The sequence below is a fragment of the Capricornis sumatraensis genome, chromosome 14, assembly GCF_032405125.1.
Source record: "Capricornis sumatraensis isolate serow.1 chromosome 14, serow.2, whole genome shotgun sequence".
Classification (NCBI taxonomy): domain Eukaryota; kingdom Metazoa; phylum Chordata; class Mammalia; order Artiodactyla; family Bovidae; genus Capricornis; species Capricornis sumatraensis.
The window spans coordinates 67,522,937-67,538,224 of NC_091082.1; the positions used below are offsets into that span (position 1 = coordinate 67,522,937).

At 33.1% G+C, this 15,288-nt stretch overlaps 1 protein-coding gene across 3 annotated transcripts in view; it reads left to right on the plus strand.

Moving 5' to 3' along the window:
• Nucleotides 1-15,288, plus strand: part of RALGPS2 (Ral GEF with PH domain and SH3 binding motif 2) — a 112,707-nt gene that overhangs the window by 87,706 nt on the left and 9,713 nt on the right. For 2 of the 3 annotated variants that reach the window (XM_068985873.1, XM_068985874.1), the window contains exons 10-16: nt 1,024-1,091; nt 2,673-2,808; nt 3,591-3,742; nt 6,959-7,013; nt 10,475-10,552; nt 12,058-12,163; nt 12,693-12,785. In XM_068985873.1, coding sequence (XP_068841974.1) covers nt 1,024-1,091; nt 2,673-2,808; nt 3,591-3,742; nt 6,959-7,013; nt 10,475-10,552; nt 12,058-12,163; nt 12,693-12,785 — 688 coding nt within the window. The remainder of the gene's footprint in view (nt 1-1,023; nt 1,092-2,672; nt 2,809-3,590; nt 3,743-6,958; nt 7,014-10,474; nt 10,553-12,057; nt 12,164-12,692; nt 12,786-15,288) is intronic. The other variant, XM_068985875.1, reaches the window with a different exon arrangement.

A 15,288-nucleotide genomic window follows, 5' to 3' on the forward strand; every position in this document is an offset into this window, starting at 1 on the left:
ATTTCCAGTTGGTAGGATGCTGAAAAATAAAAAGTCTTTATTAATTTCCAGACAAATGCTTAATGATAATACAGAGTACATCAAAGTGTATTTCCTGGACTACACCAAAATATTTTCTACAACTGCTTTAGTATCCTATTTCCTGAAACCATTTCCACTGATAGGAATTATAACCTTTGTTTGCTGCAGAACTCAAAATTGGTACATTTTCCTAAATGGAACTTATGTGCATGTGTGCTCAGTCGTATCTGACTCTTTGTGAACCCATAGACTGTAGCCTGCCAGGCTTCTCTGTCCATGGAATTTTCCAGGCAAGAATACTGGAGTGGGTTGCCATTTCCTTCTCCAAAGGATCTTCCTGATCCTGGGATTGAACCCAGGTCTGTTGTGTCTCCTGCATTGGCAGGCAGATTCTTTACCACTGAACCACCTTAATTTCCAACTAATAAACTCTGACTTAGAAAAGGGATTTATCAGGGATTTCATAAACAGCCTTTTTATTTGTATAGATAGATCTTTCTTTTGATAATTTGAGTTGGTTGGTTTTTTGAATGGTTAGTTTTAAACAAGGTTTTGTTTTCTTTTGTTTTAATTTTCAGTGCTACAGAGACCATTAGCCCATCCAATAAGGATCCTAGAAAGAATTTGCATAATTTAATGCAATGTCGGAAAGTTACTGAACTTACTTGCCTTGTATCAGTATAACCTCAGGTTAACTCACCAAATAGCTTGAAATGTGTTGAATTGTTCGGCAGTATCGAGATTCTTGGGAGAGCCATCTCTGTTTTTGAATATGAGGTTTTGATGTTTTTCCCTCTCTTAATATTTCCTGGAATCACTGTAAGATCAGCTTTGTATGAAAGAGAAAGGGGACTTAACTAAGATCACCCTTGAAGAAACATATATAGTTGAGATTATTTTATAAAAAATGTTTTTAGGCTTTTGGTAGAAAAATACATGATTTTAATGTTATTTGGTCAAATATTAATCATTTTATGTGCTTTTTTCCTTTTTGAAATTCAGGCTTTCATTAAAGATAGAACCAGGGACAAGCACACCACGTTCTGCTGCTTCCAGGGAGGATTTAGTAGGTTAGTGCAGCTTTCCCTTGTTACTGAGTAATAAACCAGATAACCTAATAAGAAAGAAGGGATATACTCCAAAGTGAATAAATGCTTAGTACATTTTATTCTGCCTGCACAGTTTTATTTTTGGTATTAAAATATATCTTTTTCTGTTTGGTTTTTCTGTTTTTTTCATTAAAAAGTTGTCATGTGTAGTTTGTCAGTAATATGCAAATAAATATGGCAAGTAATCAAGAGTAAGAGATATAGCCAACAGAAAATAATAAGTAAGTGTTTATGAATTATCAACTCTTTTCATTAAGCATACTGTAAGAGGCAATGAAGGTTAATTATGTTAGAAATTTCTGTGGTCTAAGTGAAAAATTTACTAATTTGAATAATTATAGGAGTCAATTTTAGTGGCCTTTTTTTTTTTAATTTCACTCTAATGCTGGACCAAGTACTGAAAAGAATAATCATAGTCTCTTTTTTTTTTTTTTCCTTTATTTTAATTTACAATACTGTATTGGTTTTGCCATACATTGACATGAATCCACCACGGGTGTACATGCATTCCCAAACATGAACCCCCCACCCACCTCCCTCCCCATAACGTCTCTCTGGGTCATCACCGTGCACCAGCCCCAAGCATGCTGTATCCTGCGTCGGACATAGACTGGCGATTCAATTTGAAAAGAACAATCATAGTCTCTTAATTTATCTGTTGCATTCCAATTGGGATTTATATGTATATAAATAATCTAAAAACATAAAATTGAAGAGAATTTTTTAAAGAAATCATAGACAGTACCTCATTTAATATTCCAAATACAGACGTTGGCACTAAGCTTTGTATTATTGTATATCCTAAAAATAATTGGAGACCCATCTAATAAGGTATGAAGGGAATGAGGGAGCAAAACCATGACAGTATCTACAGGGGAGAGTGGTCCAAGCAGAGGAAATCATTCACGCTATATTTATTTAAATTTGCTTTTCTTTTAATTCTTAAAGTGATATTTTGCTTGTAAAGCAACTGTACACCAATAAAAAATTTTTTCAGTGTTATTTTGCAAATCTGTGTACTCTCAAGTTCCATTTTTTTTAATTTCCAGAAACTTGAGCAGTCGATATAGATTTAAATTGTAACTTGAATCCTTGACCTACTCTACACATTCTGTATGTATGAAGAAGCTGAAACTAAGAGTGAAGAAGTCATGTGTAAAATTAAATGAACACTGAACTAGGATTCAGAAGACCTGAGGGTTTAGTCTAGGTTTCATGTGTGATATGAGACCCTTACACCATCTCTTCTAATCACACTGTTTCCTCTATAAACAGGCTATTTATACTGGCTACTTAGGGCAAGTAAAAGAGATAGAAATTAATAGATATTGTTTCTTTTGAGGTTTTGTGTTTTATGACTCAGAAACTGAGTATTTCTTATGTTCAGTCAATTAAATAGAATTCATAGTACCTTAAATTAAACCACAATTTTTATTTCATATCAAACGATTGCAAATAAAGCAATCTTTCTAAACCATTTAACAATTTCTGTCTGTTTCTCTTTGTGTCTCTGTCTTTCTCTTTTTTAATTTAACCCTTAAGGTCCTGAAGTAGGAGCATCTCCACAAAGTGGAAGAAAAAGCATGGCAGCTGAAGGAGCCTTGCTACCACAGACGCCACCATCCCCTCGGAACCTGATTCAACATGGACATAGGAAGTGCCATAGCTTGGGTTACAAGTCAGCACTTTTAATTTTATCTTTCAAATCTTTATGTATTTAGTTGGATTTATTTCCTACTTATTTTACTAGTTGGACAGAAAATAGTGTCCTTGCATAGTTTTATTTATGTAAAGCAGTCTTTTTCTGATTTAGTAAAATATCTTGTTTGCATAAAGGCATTTATTTCTTCCTTACCTTAATTTGGAAATGAGCTTTTTCCAGTAGTGCTTTCACATTTTGGGAAATAAAAATGAACATTACAGGTCATCATCATAGATAAAATCAGGAAAGCAAACACTGTTTCCATTTTAAATTATAACTTATATCATGAGGCATTGCTTGTCTTAACCAAAACAAGTCACCATAAATAAAGCATATAAAAACTGTTCTTCTTATAACAAAATACAAAGAAAGGGAAACTGTCTTTTTGTTTAGCTTTACAAGATTGTTTCCTCAAAATGGACCCCAAGGTTCTCTTTTGTCATGATTTATGTGAAAATTTAATAGACATTTTCCAAAAGTGAACATGAAAATAATTTTTAATGAACCCAAGCATCAAGATAAAGTATTTTCTGTTATATAGGTAGATATGGCCTGGTTTTCTAAAAAATTTTTCCCTAAACTGTTAGCTTGAGGCTTTCATGGTAAAATCTGTGTGTTCATTAGTGTGAGAGTTCAGAAGTAAGTTCAGGATAGCAGGTACATCTTTTATATCCTGAATCTTTATGTAAGAGTATCTTTTATATCCTGAATTAGTAACAGTAATGAAAGATATGAAAAATATTTCTCTTTGTTTCCAGTTTCATTCATAAAATGAACACAGCAGAGTTTAAGAGTGCAACGTTCCCAAATGCAGGGCCAAGACATCTATTAGATGATAGCGTCATGGAGCCCCATGCACCATCTCGAGGCCAAGCTGAAAGCTCTACTCTTTCTAGTGGAATATCAATAGGTGAGAAATAATTCTCTGAGAGAGTTCCAACTTATGTAAAATAAGACTTCTAACAAAACTCAGCTGGAAAAGCATAATTAACCCTACTACAAGTAGAAAAAATAATTGATAAAAGCTAAGTAGCAAAGTGTGGATATAATATCATATTACTAGTAGCTGCTAAAATTAGTAATTCATGATGGTTTGAAAAGTACTTGATGTTTTTGACTTCAAAAGGGGAGGCATTCAAGGAATGGTGGGGAAGAGAACAGGCACTGGTTGAATTGGTTACTGCATGTAGTTGGAATGCAGTAATGAAGAAAGGAGCAGATGAGTTATGATTCTCAGGTATTTTTTAGATTAAGCAGCTAGTTAGATATATGGTGGTGCTGTTACCTAGGCAGAGAACATTATAAGAGCAGCCATTTGTAGGTATTGAGGTATTTGTAAAGGGTGACTAGGTTTGGGGAATTAAGAATTCCATTTTGGACGTGTTTGGATCATATTGAGTTGTCAGGTAGGTAATCGAATGTATGAATCTGAAGCTTAAGGAGGTAAAGACACATCTATAGATACAGGTATAAGAATTAGCATATTTGTAGTATTTCAAGCCGTGAGACCAGATAAGGTCACCGAGGGAGAGGATATAAATAAATAAGAGTAGACATGCTAACATTTGGAGGTGTCATTTTTTTAAAATGGCTGGCCATCAAAGGAAACTACAAATGAGGGACCACTGAAGTAGGGAGAAAAGCAGTGTGGTATCACAAAAGCCCAGGAGAGGAGGGTCTCGGAAGGGAGGGATGTGCTGAACGTATCCATATCAAGTACACAAAAGAGAAAATAAGAGGAGAACAGGAGCTGATCACTGAATTTGGCAAGATAAAAGTCACTTGGTGACCTTGACTAGATTTGCTTTATAGAATACTGTGGGCAAAGCCCTGGCTGGAGTAGATTGGAGAATGAGAGGTAAGAAAATAGAGATGGCTATTATGAAGAAAATCAGGACTGGAAAAGGACGTGAAGTTAAGAAGAATGTGTTTGTTTTTACTTCCTAAACTGTTATTTATTTTCTGAACCTTCTAGCTGAGCATAATTTCTTTGGATAGTTAGGAAATCTCTATACAATGCTATTTTATTTTAAAAAGAAATAAAGATGGAAAATATCTTCTCTGATTAACTGCCAAGGTTGCTCAAGGGCTGTCTATTACTCTTAATATGATCATCTCAATATTGATGAACAATCAGTAGAAAGAAATGTAGTAGTTCATTTTCTTGAACATACTGACTTCTTTTAACCCTTGAGAGTTTTGAACCCTGAAATTGCTTTAGAACTGGAAAGCTCCATTCAGCAGTTTTAGTCCAGTATTTCCCTTTTTATAAATGCAAATGATGACAAAATTTACAGAACAAAAGACAAGTTGGTCACCTGAAATCTCTCTTCATTAATATTGTAAATTGCCTATATGCAAATATTAACCTCAATCTGAAAAATAGTACACAGAATAATTTTGCAAAAGAGAGAGGAAGAAGCTTTTTCTAGTTAAAAATGTGTTACAGTTCTGGAATCTAGCATGTTATTTTAAGTTAAAAAAAAGTAATTTTAAAAATTATAGCTCTCAATTTAGTATAAAGTATTTGCCTTTTCTGTAATACTTATCATAAGTATTATAATGATGATGATTCTCTATTTGTGACTTTTACTTTCCACAGATGTTCTTTTGGTTACCACAAGATAGTTATCTAATTATTTCATTCCATTGCAGTTAATGTCTTATTTTAGAGAACTGTCTTTTAGAACAAGAAGGGGCTAATTCAATTTTTGCCTTTGTATTTATTGTTTAATTATTCCAAGGCTAAGTAGGTAAACAGTAAGGACTGTTGTATCCTTGTTTATAAATTAAGAACATTAGACATAAGCATTACTTTCCAGGGTGTTTCCTTTAAAACTTTAACATTCTAAAAAGAATGTTTATAACCACAGCTGGTAGTTATTAATATACACACACAATTAATAATAACAAAAAATATTTTCCTTAGCTGTAACTTTTATATACAATATTAATTTATGCCTTGGAGGCTCTGAGAAAGTACCCTGGAGAAATTAACCAGTGCTTGGGACTGTGGCCTCTAACATTTTCTAACATGGCATATATGTCCTGGGTAACCCAGAATCCCAGAATAATCTTGACCAACTGAAGGAGGCATATCTACTCAAGGTCTGTGCTTCTGGAAGAAACTTTTGTGTTCTACAAATAAGTCCTACTAATTATGCTTAAATTTTCAGTCTTTATCACATAATATTCTACACATCAAAAATAACATACAACCCTCCACTACCAACAGCAGGTTACCTCCAGTTTCTTATCTGAGCCACACAACCAGAAAATTATTTCAGTAACTGTTAGTACTTCCAAGGATGGGACATAACTTGTACCATTCTACATGCATGGAAGAGGTGTTAAATCCATCACACATAATGGGTTCCTTATAGTATTCGAGTTTGAGCCTCTCAAAGAACCCTGGTTGTGAAAGTCTGATAGATGACTCAATGTGATACACAAGGGACAAATTAATTATTGATTAATTATCTTTAAAATAAATTTTAGAACAACCTAAGCTGTTTTGGACTCTCCAAGTTCTTTCCCCTCCAGTTAAGCTAATTTAAAACCTTCTATTTTAACTGATATTCTGGGTCTCTAAGAGAAAGTTTTTACATTGTTATGGTACCTTTTTTTTTTTTCTTAAGGATTCCATCCTCTTCTGCCTTGCCTCTAAAGACAAAAGTTGAATTTCATTGAGCTTTTTATCCTTAGGATAGTAATGGGTTTAAAAAAAAAATGCAAAAGGAAGTATACCATGAACCTTTAAGAAATTTGTAATTATATTGGTCTTAAATTATGATAAACCTTATAAGAAAAAATTGTGTACTTATATGTGTACTTATATGTACTTATTCTCCAATGATAGAAAAAGTGTTTACTAATGTAATAAACTTAAGCATAAGTATACATATAAAAATATTTTATGCTGTTTTGTTTCTTTCTGTATATTTGTCAACTCTGTTCTAATATATTGCAAAATAAATCAAACACAATTATATTAGAATGAAGAATTGATATGTGAATGTTCACCAATAAATAATGTGAATAAGCACAGCTAGAGTATTTATTTTTTAAAAGTAAAATCTAAACTATAATTATGATGTTTAAAAAATAAGATAACTTTTGATTTTAGGTAGCAGTGATGGCTCTGAACTAAGTGAAGAGACCTCATGGCCTGCTTTTGAAAGGTAAGAAAAATTGTCCATTTAAACTGTTTTGAGTTTATTTTGTTTAAGTATATGATGTTTCCCAAGTGGCTCAGTGGTAAAGAATCCGCCTGCCAATGCAGGAGATGTGGGTTCAGTCCCTTGGTTGGGAAAATCCCCTGGAGAGGGAAATGGCAACCTACTCCAGTATCCTTGCCTGGGAAATCCCACGGAAAGAGGAGCCTGCCGGGTTACAGTCAATGGGCTCTCAAAAGAGTCGGACACGATTTGGGGACTAAACAACAACAACAAAGTATATGATAATATGAATTTTAAGACAGAATATTTATTACATATAAAAGGACTATTTAGGCTTCCTGCTGGTGGCAGAAATTAAAAGTTAATACTTAAGCCTAGAATTCAGTATTATCTTGTAAAGACATTTTATTTGGTGACTTGACACATATATTTGATTTTTAGTACATTTTAAATTGTAACTTAAAAGTAATAATAATCAGGGCTTCCCTGGTGGCCCAGTGGTAAAGAATCTGCCTGCCAATGCAGGAGACACAGGTTAGATCTCTGATCCGGAAGGATCCCACTTGCCTCAGAGCAACTAAGCCTGTGCATTACAACTACTGAGCCTGTGCTCTGGAGTCTGGTAGCCGCAACTACTGAAGCCCACACACTCTAGAACCTAGTGCTACACAGCTGGAGAATTCACCACAATGAGAAGCCTGCATGCTGCAACTGGAGAGGTAGCCCCCACTGTCCACAACTAAGGAAAAGCCTGTCCAGCAACAGACCCAGCAGAGCCAAAAATAAATTTTAAAAAATATATGAAAAAATGACTTTAAAAAATAACAACCATAGTCAGCTTACCTACTTTCATGTACAAAAGTAAAATCTTTTCCTTAAATTCTGGTTTATTTAAGTAATTTTAAGGTATTTAGTGAAATGATCAATTTCATTCTCTGCTAATTTATACATTTTAAATTATACTCTAAATAAGTAGATGAAAGTTTGAATTTAAATTGTCATTAATTAAAAAGTTCCACAAAGCTCACAGACACATGCTTAAATAATGTAAGCCATATTCTATTCTCTTTTCCTTGATGCTTTAATCTATAAAATCTGTCATCTGCTTGCAGCAAATATGTTGTGTTGATCTTTCAGTATAAGATTTTTCTAAAAATGTAGGCAAGTAGAGCAAATAATTGTTATGTAATAAATAGCCATTAGAATTTTGCTGTCTTTGATCATTTTAGTTCTGCCATTGTCATACTAAAATATTTGAACCTTGAGCAAAATAATTGCCCCTTTTGTGTATATACTAAGCAATAAGTTTCTGAGCAATCAGATTAGGTTGAATTTTGAATGTCATATTAAAATTGATGAAGTTGAAAATATTTAGTTACCCAACTCCCTGCCAGTCACTTTTTTTTTAATATAGATTTATTTATTTTAATTGTAGGCTAATTACTTAACAATATTGTATTGGTTTTGCCATACATCAACATGAACCCAACATGGGTGTACATGTGTTCCCTGTCCTGAACCCCCCTCCCTCCTCCCTCTCCGTACCATCCCTCTACCACTAGCCCCAAGCATCCTGTTTCCTGCATGGAACCTGGACTGGCAATTCGTTTCATATATGATATTATACATGTTTCAATTCCATTCTCCCAATTCATCTCACCCTCTCCCTCTCCCACAGAGTCCTAAAGACTGTTCTATACATCTGTGTCTCCTTTGCTGTCTCACTCACTTTTTAATAGAACCAATTATACTCACTATACATCTGAAATTGAACTATACATATTTGAATTGGTTAATTTCATGGTGTTATTGGAAAATTGCGTCCCTGGAGAAGGAAATGGCACCCCACTCCAGTACTCTTGCCTGGAAAATCCCATGGACGGAGGAGCCTCAGCTACAGTCCGTGGGGTCACAAAGAGTCGGGCACGACTGAGCGACGACACACATTTGTTCTTGAAGCTTCGTGAAGATTTCTCACCATGGTGATTAAGACTTTACTTGCATATCCAATATTTCAAAATACCTTTGAGCACTTCTAATTACCAGTGTTCTTAAGTTTTATTCTGTTTTGGGAAATTTTTAACAATTTGTTTTTACATATTATTTCTCTTCCAAGTGTTTATTTCAGCCTCTTTATTTGGGTTTGCCTGAAACAGGAAGATCGCAAGAGTTGCCTCTGACATGCTGTCTGTACAGATTGTTTTGTTAGTTCTCTCCCTCTAGTAGGAACGTGGTATCATCAAAACTTATTATAGTGTATTGTATTTAAATAAAAAATATTGATGAACAAAATTGTTTATCATGTGGCATGAGACATAATCAAGTAACCAGAATGGTGTTGTGTTAAATAATCTGTTCTTATTCCACCAGGTTACTTAAGGAAGTTGGTATTTCAGTGTTAACCTTCACATCTCAAAATAGTATTTTTCTTTTGACAAATGTTTTGCTTTGCAGACATTTGCAGCCAAAAATATCTACTGTGCTTTTGCCAAGTTTAAATCAGTGGCTCTTTTGAACACTTTGAAATCAAATCAGTGCTGCCCAGCAAGATTCAAACATGAAATATTAAAAAGTGAATAAAGAATTGGGATTTAAAATACTGTTGTACTTGTGGATAATGAACTTTGAAAATAGAGAGACATCAAATATTTTGCCACTTAAGTTACTAAAATAAAACTTTTTGTTTTAAATGTCATTTATCAACAGTGCTGCTTTTGGCTTTTTCTAGGCAAAGAAGTATCAGTGTTTCTGTGTGTGTGTGTTTATTTCCTTTGTTAAGTATCACATGCCATTTTGGATGAAAATTAACTAATAACCATTTTTTTAATCATTTACTGGCTTTATTGTGTATTTTTTTGTAGTTGATGTGAAAATAAAATAAAGCTTCTATTTTTGTTCAGTTTATCTATTTTAGTAGTGTTTTTTAGATTTAATATATAAAAGAAAATGAAATAAGGTGTTTAGATCATTAATTTTAAGTTTTTAGATCACATTGCTTTTAGGTATCTTCATAGGGGCATATAATAAATTATTATTCTCTAAATCCAGGTATCATATATAAAGTGGAATCTAAGAACTGGAATATAAATAAAAGGATTTCAGGCTTTGTTTGGATATAAATACTTCTTTAATTATTTTAGTAAATTTGTGAAAATGAATGTGTATATAAATTCATGGTTTAAACTAAGAAACAACCTTAAGTATTTATAGTCAATGGTAGAAGAAAATAATAATTTAAAATCTGTGCTGCATGCTTTCTTGTAAAAAAAGGAGCAATCATATACTATCCTTTTGTAGGATTTAGAAAGCTGTATTATATGAAGAAATTATTATGAAAGCTGTATTACATGAAGAAATTATTATAAAAGCAGTATTACATGAAGAAATTATTATACTGTTCTAGGTTATTGATGATGATTATGTAAATAAAAGTAATATATGCAATTTATAATGGAATCCAACAGGAACAGATTATACCATTCTCTCGGCCCGGTGACAAGAGTGGCACGAAATGGCTATCGAAGCCACATGAAGGCCAGCAGGTACAATCCCCCTGCCTTCAGGGGTCACAGAACTCCCCTCTGGTGGTGGTGACTGGCTTTCATAGGTGTGGTCTCACATTACGTCTGTTCTTTCTCAGCTAATTGGTTTCAAAGCTAAATAAAATGCCCATGAAAACTTTCTTTCCAAGATTTGATCTAGAGATAAATTTGAAGTATTCTTTTTGATCCACAGAGCTAATTGCTAACACTTGCGTCTTTATATCACATTCTTTAAATAATCCAAATCAGTAGCTTTTTAACTGCACAGGTCTTTCTAACATTGCTGATTATTAGAGGAGCAGTGCAAAAACCCACTTGTTTTTCAAAGGCTGCAATCAAAGAATTTACTACATTCAGTTTGTCTTTTTTAAGGATTTTTCAGATTGACTGCAGGATATTTGTGTATTTAACTCATGTTCATTTGGTTGTTTATCTAATCCTGATCTCCTTCTGCACTACGTTAGCTGCTGAAGAAAATAAAGATGGTAGATTGACTGGGGACTGGAGGTTAATGGTAGTGAATAATCAACCAATTCTCATAAGACAATGCAATAGCAAACATTTTAAAGTTAATTTTTATGTCAGTTTAATAGTGTCTAATCTCTTTGGATATAAACAGCTCCAGCATGAAATTTCTAGTGGTTTCTAGGTTTTTAAGTCATTGAGAACATTCAGTTTTCATCACTGTTGTAGAAATTCTGCAGCTCACGTCAAATCACTGGAGAATGACGGATTTTTTTTCCCATCAGTGTATATGTTTTAATTGACTCATAAAAATTGTTCTGTTCTTAACTATAGGACCTTAAATGACTTGGGGAAAAATATTTAAATGTTTGATTATTCTGTGATGGTTTTCTTAAGATACAAGAAAAAGCAATCTTGAGTTTTAGTTATTCCTTTCTTGAAGAGTTGTTAGGCTGTAATCACTTAGATGCACTGATGACATTAAAATGTCATTAAATTTTATTGCAATAAGTTTGATTTTTTTAATATATTATTAATTGCCTTTTTTACTTCTCTCATCTATTTTAGAATTGAGCATGGATTTTCTTTTGCTGTTTTTCCTTTTTTGATTTTCTGATATTTTTATTTTGCTTTTCATATGCTTAAAAAGACTTTTAACATAGAATCCTCACCTTTCCTACCAGAATTTGAGTTTCTTCTGGGGAAAAAAGGGTTTCAGCAGTGCTGCAGTATGGCATGTTGAGAAGAAAAGTCTTGAATCCCTAATTTACTCTTTACTAAAGTGAGTCACTGTATTCTTTCTGAATTATGCTTGTTCAGATATGCAGTAAAATGCATTTTTTAACCATCTGCTGACTTTAGTAACTGCCTGGTTCATTTTGTGACAGCTTGTAAATTTCAGATCAGTAAACCTTTATAATTGTCAGTGTCTTCTCATTCTGAATAAGCAGTCTTAAAATTGAAAATAATTACATTTTATTTAAATACCTACTTGATAATTACTCAAGTGCTTATATGTTCTTTTCTTTTCACTTTTATAGTTCTGCAGAATCAGAGGATTTGGCAGTACATTTATATCCAGGGGCTGTTACTATTCAAGGTGTTCTCAGGAGAAAAACTTTGTTAAAAGAAGGCAAGAAGCCTACAGTAAGAATTACTTTATATTTTAAAACATGTCTAAAAATAAGCAACTGAATAAAACCCTAAAAAATGAAGACAATTGAAATAAAACCAGATATATAATACACTTGAAATAATTTGAAATATACTTTTGCCTCACAATGTTATTTAAAGTGGTGTTATACCTGCCACATATTAATACATTTTGGTTAAATTATACACTTAAGGTATTTAAATCAAGATGCTCCTGTACTTCTCTTTGCTCCCTAATATAGTTCTTGGAGAATCTTGAAAGTATATCCTGTTAAGAGTATTTTTAGAAGGAATAGAAAATAGAGAGCGAAAACTCTAAAAAACAGAATTCAGCCAAATTTGTTTTGTCAGTCCTAAGTAGAATGTATCAAGTAGACTTAAGAATATTTCAGATAAAGATTTCAGAAGTGATAAAACTCAAAGCTAAGGCGGTGGAAGTGAAGTGGAGTGCCTCTTTAGCAATGAGGAACAGTGAGAAGCCGGTAGCATTTGAGTAGTATATTCACGTGTCTGTCCTCTCCAGGTAGCATCTTGGACAAAATATTGGGCAGCTTTGTGTGGGACGCAGCTTTTCTACTATGCTGCCAAATCTCTAAAGGCTACAGAAAGAAAACATGTAAGTATTCCTGTTCCAAGTCATTAACATAGTTTCATGGCCTCTATATGGTGGTAAGGAAAGTAGTCCTAATGGGATGCAAGGGTTTGGGGTTTTTTTCCCACATTCTTACCCAGAAGTTCTTAGACTTTCTTTGTATGAGTATGGTAATGGAATTATTTTTGTTTAGTAATACGATCCTAAGAAAGGTCTTGGAATAACTTCCATATTCTGAAGTTCCTTTTTTGAATACTGTTTTTTCTTTGCAAATGTTAAAACTGCACCCTGCCATTATCTTATCTTCATGTCCAAGCCCTCCCAAACCTGGGGTTTTTTGTTCAGAAAAATGGTTGAAAACTGTTGCCTTGGAGTGTCATTTCCTGATTTGTAAAGTATGAAAAATTAGGGCCAGCATCTGCAGTTTTTTCCACCTCAGTCTCTGATTGAGTGATTTTTCCAACAGTGAAGAGGAATAATAGTTACTAAGGTTACTATGGTCACCTTCTTGTGCTTGAAAGAAGCCTCGAAAAACTCTTTTCTTATAGAATCTTGCTATAAATGTAGAATCTTGCTATAAATCTTCTTTTGCATGCTGTTCTGTCTTTGTATGCCAGTGATACACTATTTGAAAGGAAAATAATTTTCTGTTTTGCATTATCTCTTGGAGAGGAATTTATTTCTAAATTGTGTATTTTGAGGGTAGGGGGAATTAAATGGTTTACTATATTGAGGAAAGGTAAATAAGCCACTGAGAAAAAAAATTAAGTTCTTTTACTGTTTATTAATTACTTAGTGATACTGTGTAATTCAGAAATGCCCCTTTTTTTTCTTTTTGGCAATTATCACTTTATGTTTTTTTTTTTTTCCGACAATGGCTGGCTGTTAAAAACAGTAATACATACATATTGCATGTGTACATTTTAATATCAGGTATTGCTTCACCAAATACTTTGACTAAATTTGCTAGGATTTGGTGTTTTATTGTTGTTTTGTTTTTCCTTTTAGTGAGAAAATCCCTAGTTTGAAGTTTGGTTGGATGAGGCCAGTTATAAGTTCAACTTCAAACATTATCATTATACAGAGAAGCTTTTCTTTATTCTCACAGTATTAGCCCTTTAATCAAACCAGGGATAGAGAAGAATACAGTTTTGGTTTACATAAATGTGGGAAGTGCTGTAATAAGATAGCATCACCTGCCTTTCTTTATCATCTGTACCCGTACCCTATTAGTGTCCTGAGTTTATGTTAATCATTGCCTTGCTCTTTTTTTAGAGTTTGCCACTTAGGTTTCCTTAAGTGATACATTGCATCATTTTTTAATTGTATCTGGATTGAACCTAAAAGGCACCACCCTTTTTGTTCAGTATTATAAATGTCTAGATCTAGTCCTCACAGTAAGGTGAAGGACTTTTTTTTTATATTCTAGTCAAATCGACTAGAATGCCCACATACCTGACCAAGCTACAGTTTAGTTTCACTGGAATGTTTTGCAAAGTAATTGCCTCTGGTTAGTATTTCTGTACTCAAAGGAGGGGGGAAAAAAGAGGTTAATATAGCTGAATTATCATCTTTAGATAAAGTTAACTCTTCACTTAGCCACTTTGAGAGACTTGGGTAGATTTCACTTAGTTGACTATTACAAGGAAGTAAAATGTATAAATTTTTTTGTTTTTTCCTAACTGTAATTAGAAACCAAACTAGAGAATTGATACAATAACTGAATTTGTCATCTAATACATATGTTAAGTATCTTTTTGTGTTCGGTATTGGTACTTACACAGCTAGTTTGGGTTTATAATTATATGAAGTGATAAATAATGCATATGAAATGTTTAGATATTAGAGCCTAGTGGGCTGTGAGGGAGCCAGATTGAGTGCCAAGGAAATGGACTGTGTTCCTCATCTTTTCTAGTTTAAACTGTTAAGATTAAAGAAAGAATTATAATAACAAAGCAGTATGGAGACAAGTTCATGTTTATATTTATCCAATTTTAGGATAGAAAAATGGCACAAAACTAAAAGCAGTGGAGAAAAATGTTTTTAATCATTTTCAAACAAAAGTTAAAATGCAAATTGAAAGAAAATATTGGCTATATATAAGCAGTAGATGTGGGATTAAAATATATAAACAGAGCATCACCTGTGTGGTGTTCTTGTCAAAAATTTAATCATGAGGAAGCAATCAAATCCACATCATGGAACATTGCATAAGACCACTGGCTTGGATTCTTAAGACCAAAATTTGACAGCTGGAGCAGAACAGAGGGATACAAGGAATGTTCTAGATTAAGAGAAACTTTAAAAGAGTCTTGATAACTAAATTCAGTGTATGTACCTTGGTCTAATCTTGGAGGTAATTTTTTTTAAGCTGTGAAGTTCATAATTAGGACAATCAAAGAAATTATAATAATGGACTTTATATGATTATGTCCATTAAATTTCTTAAATGTGAATCATTGTGATTATATAGTAATATCAGTATATTCTTAGAAGATACAGGTTGAAATATTTAGGGTTCAATATT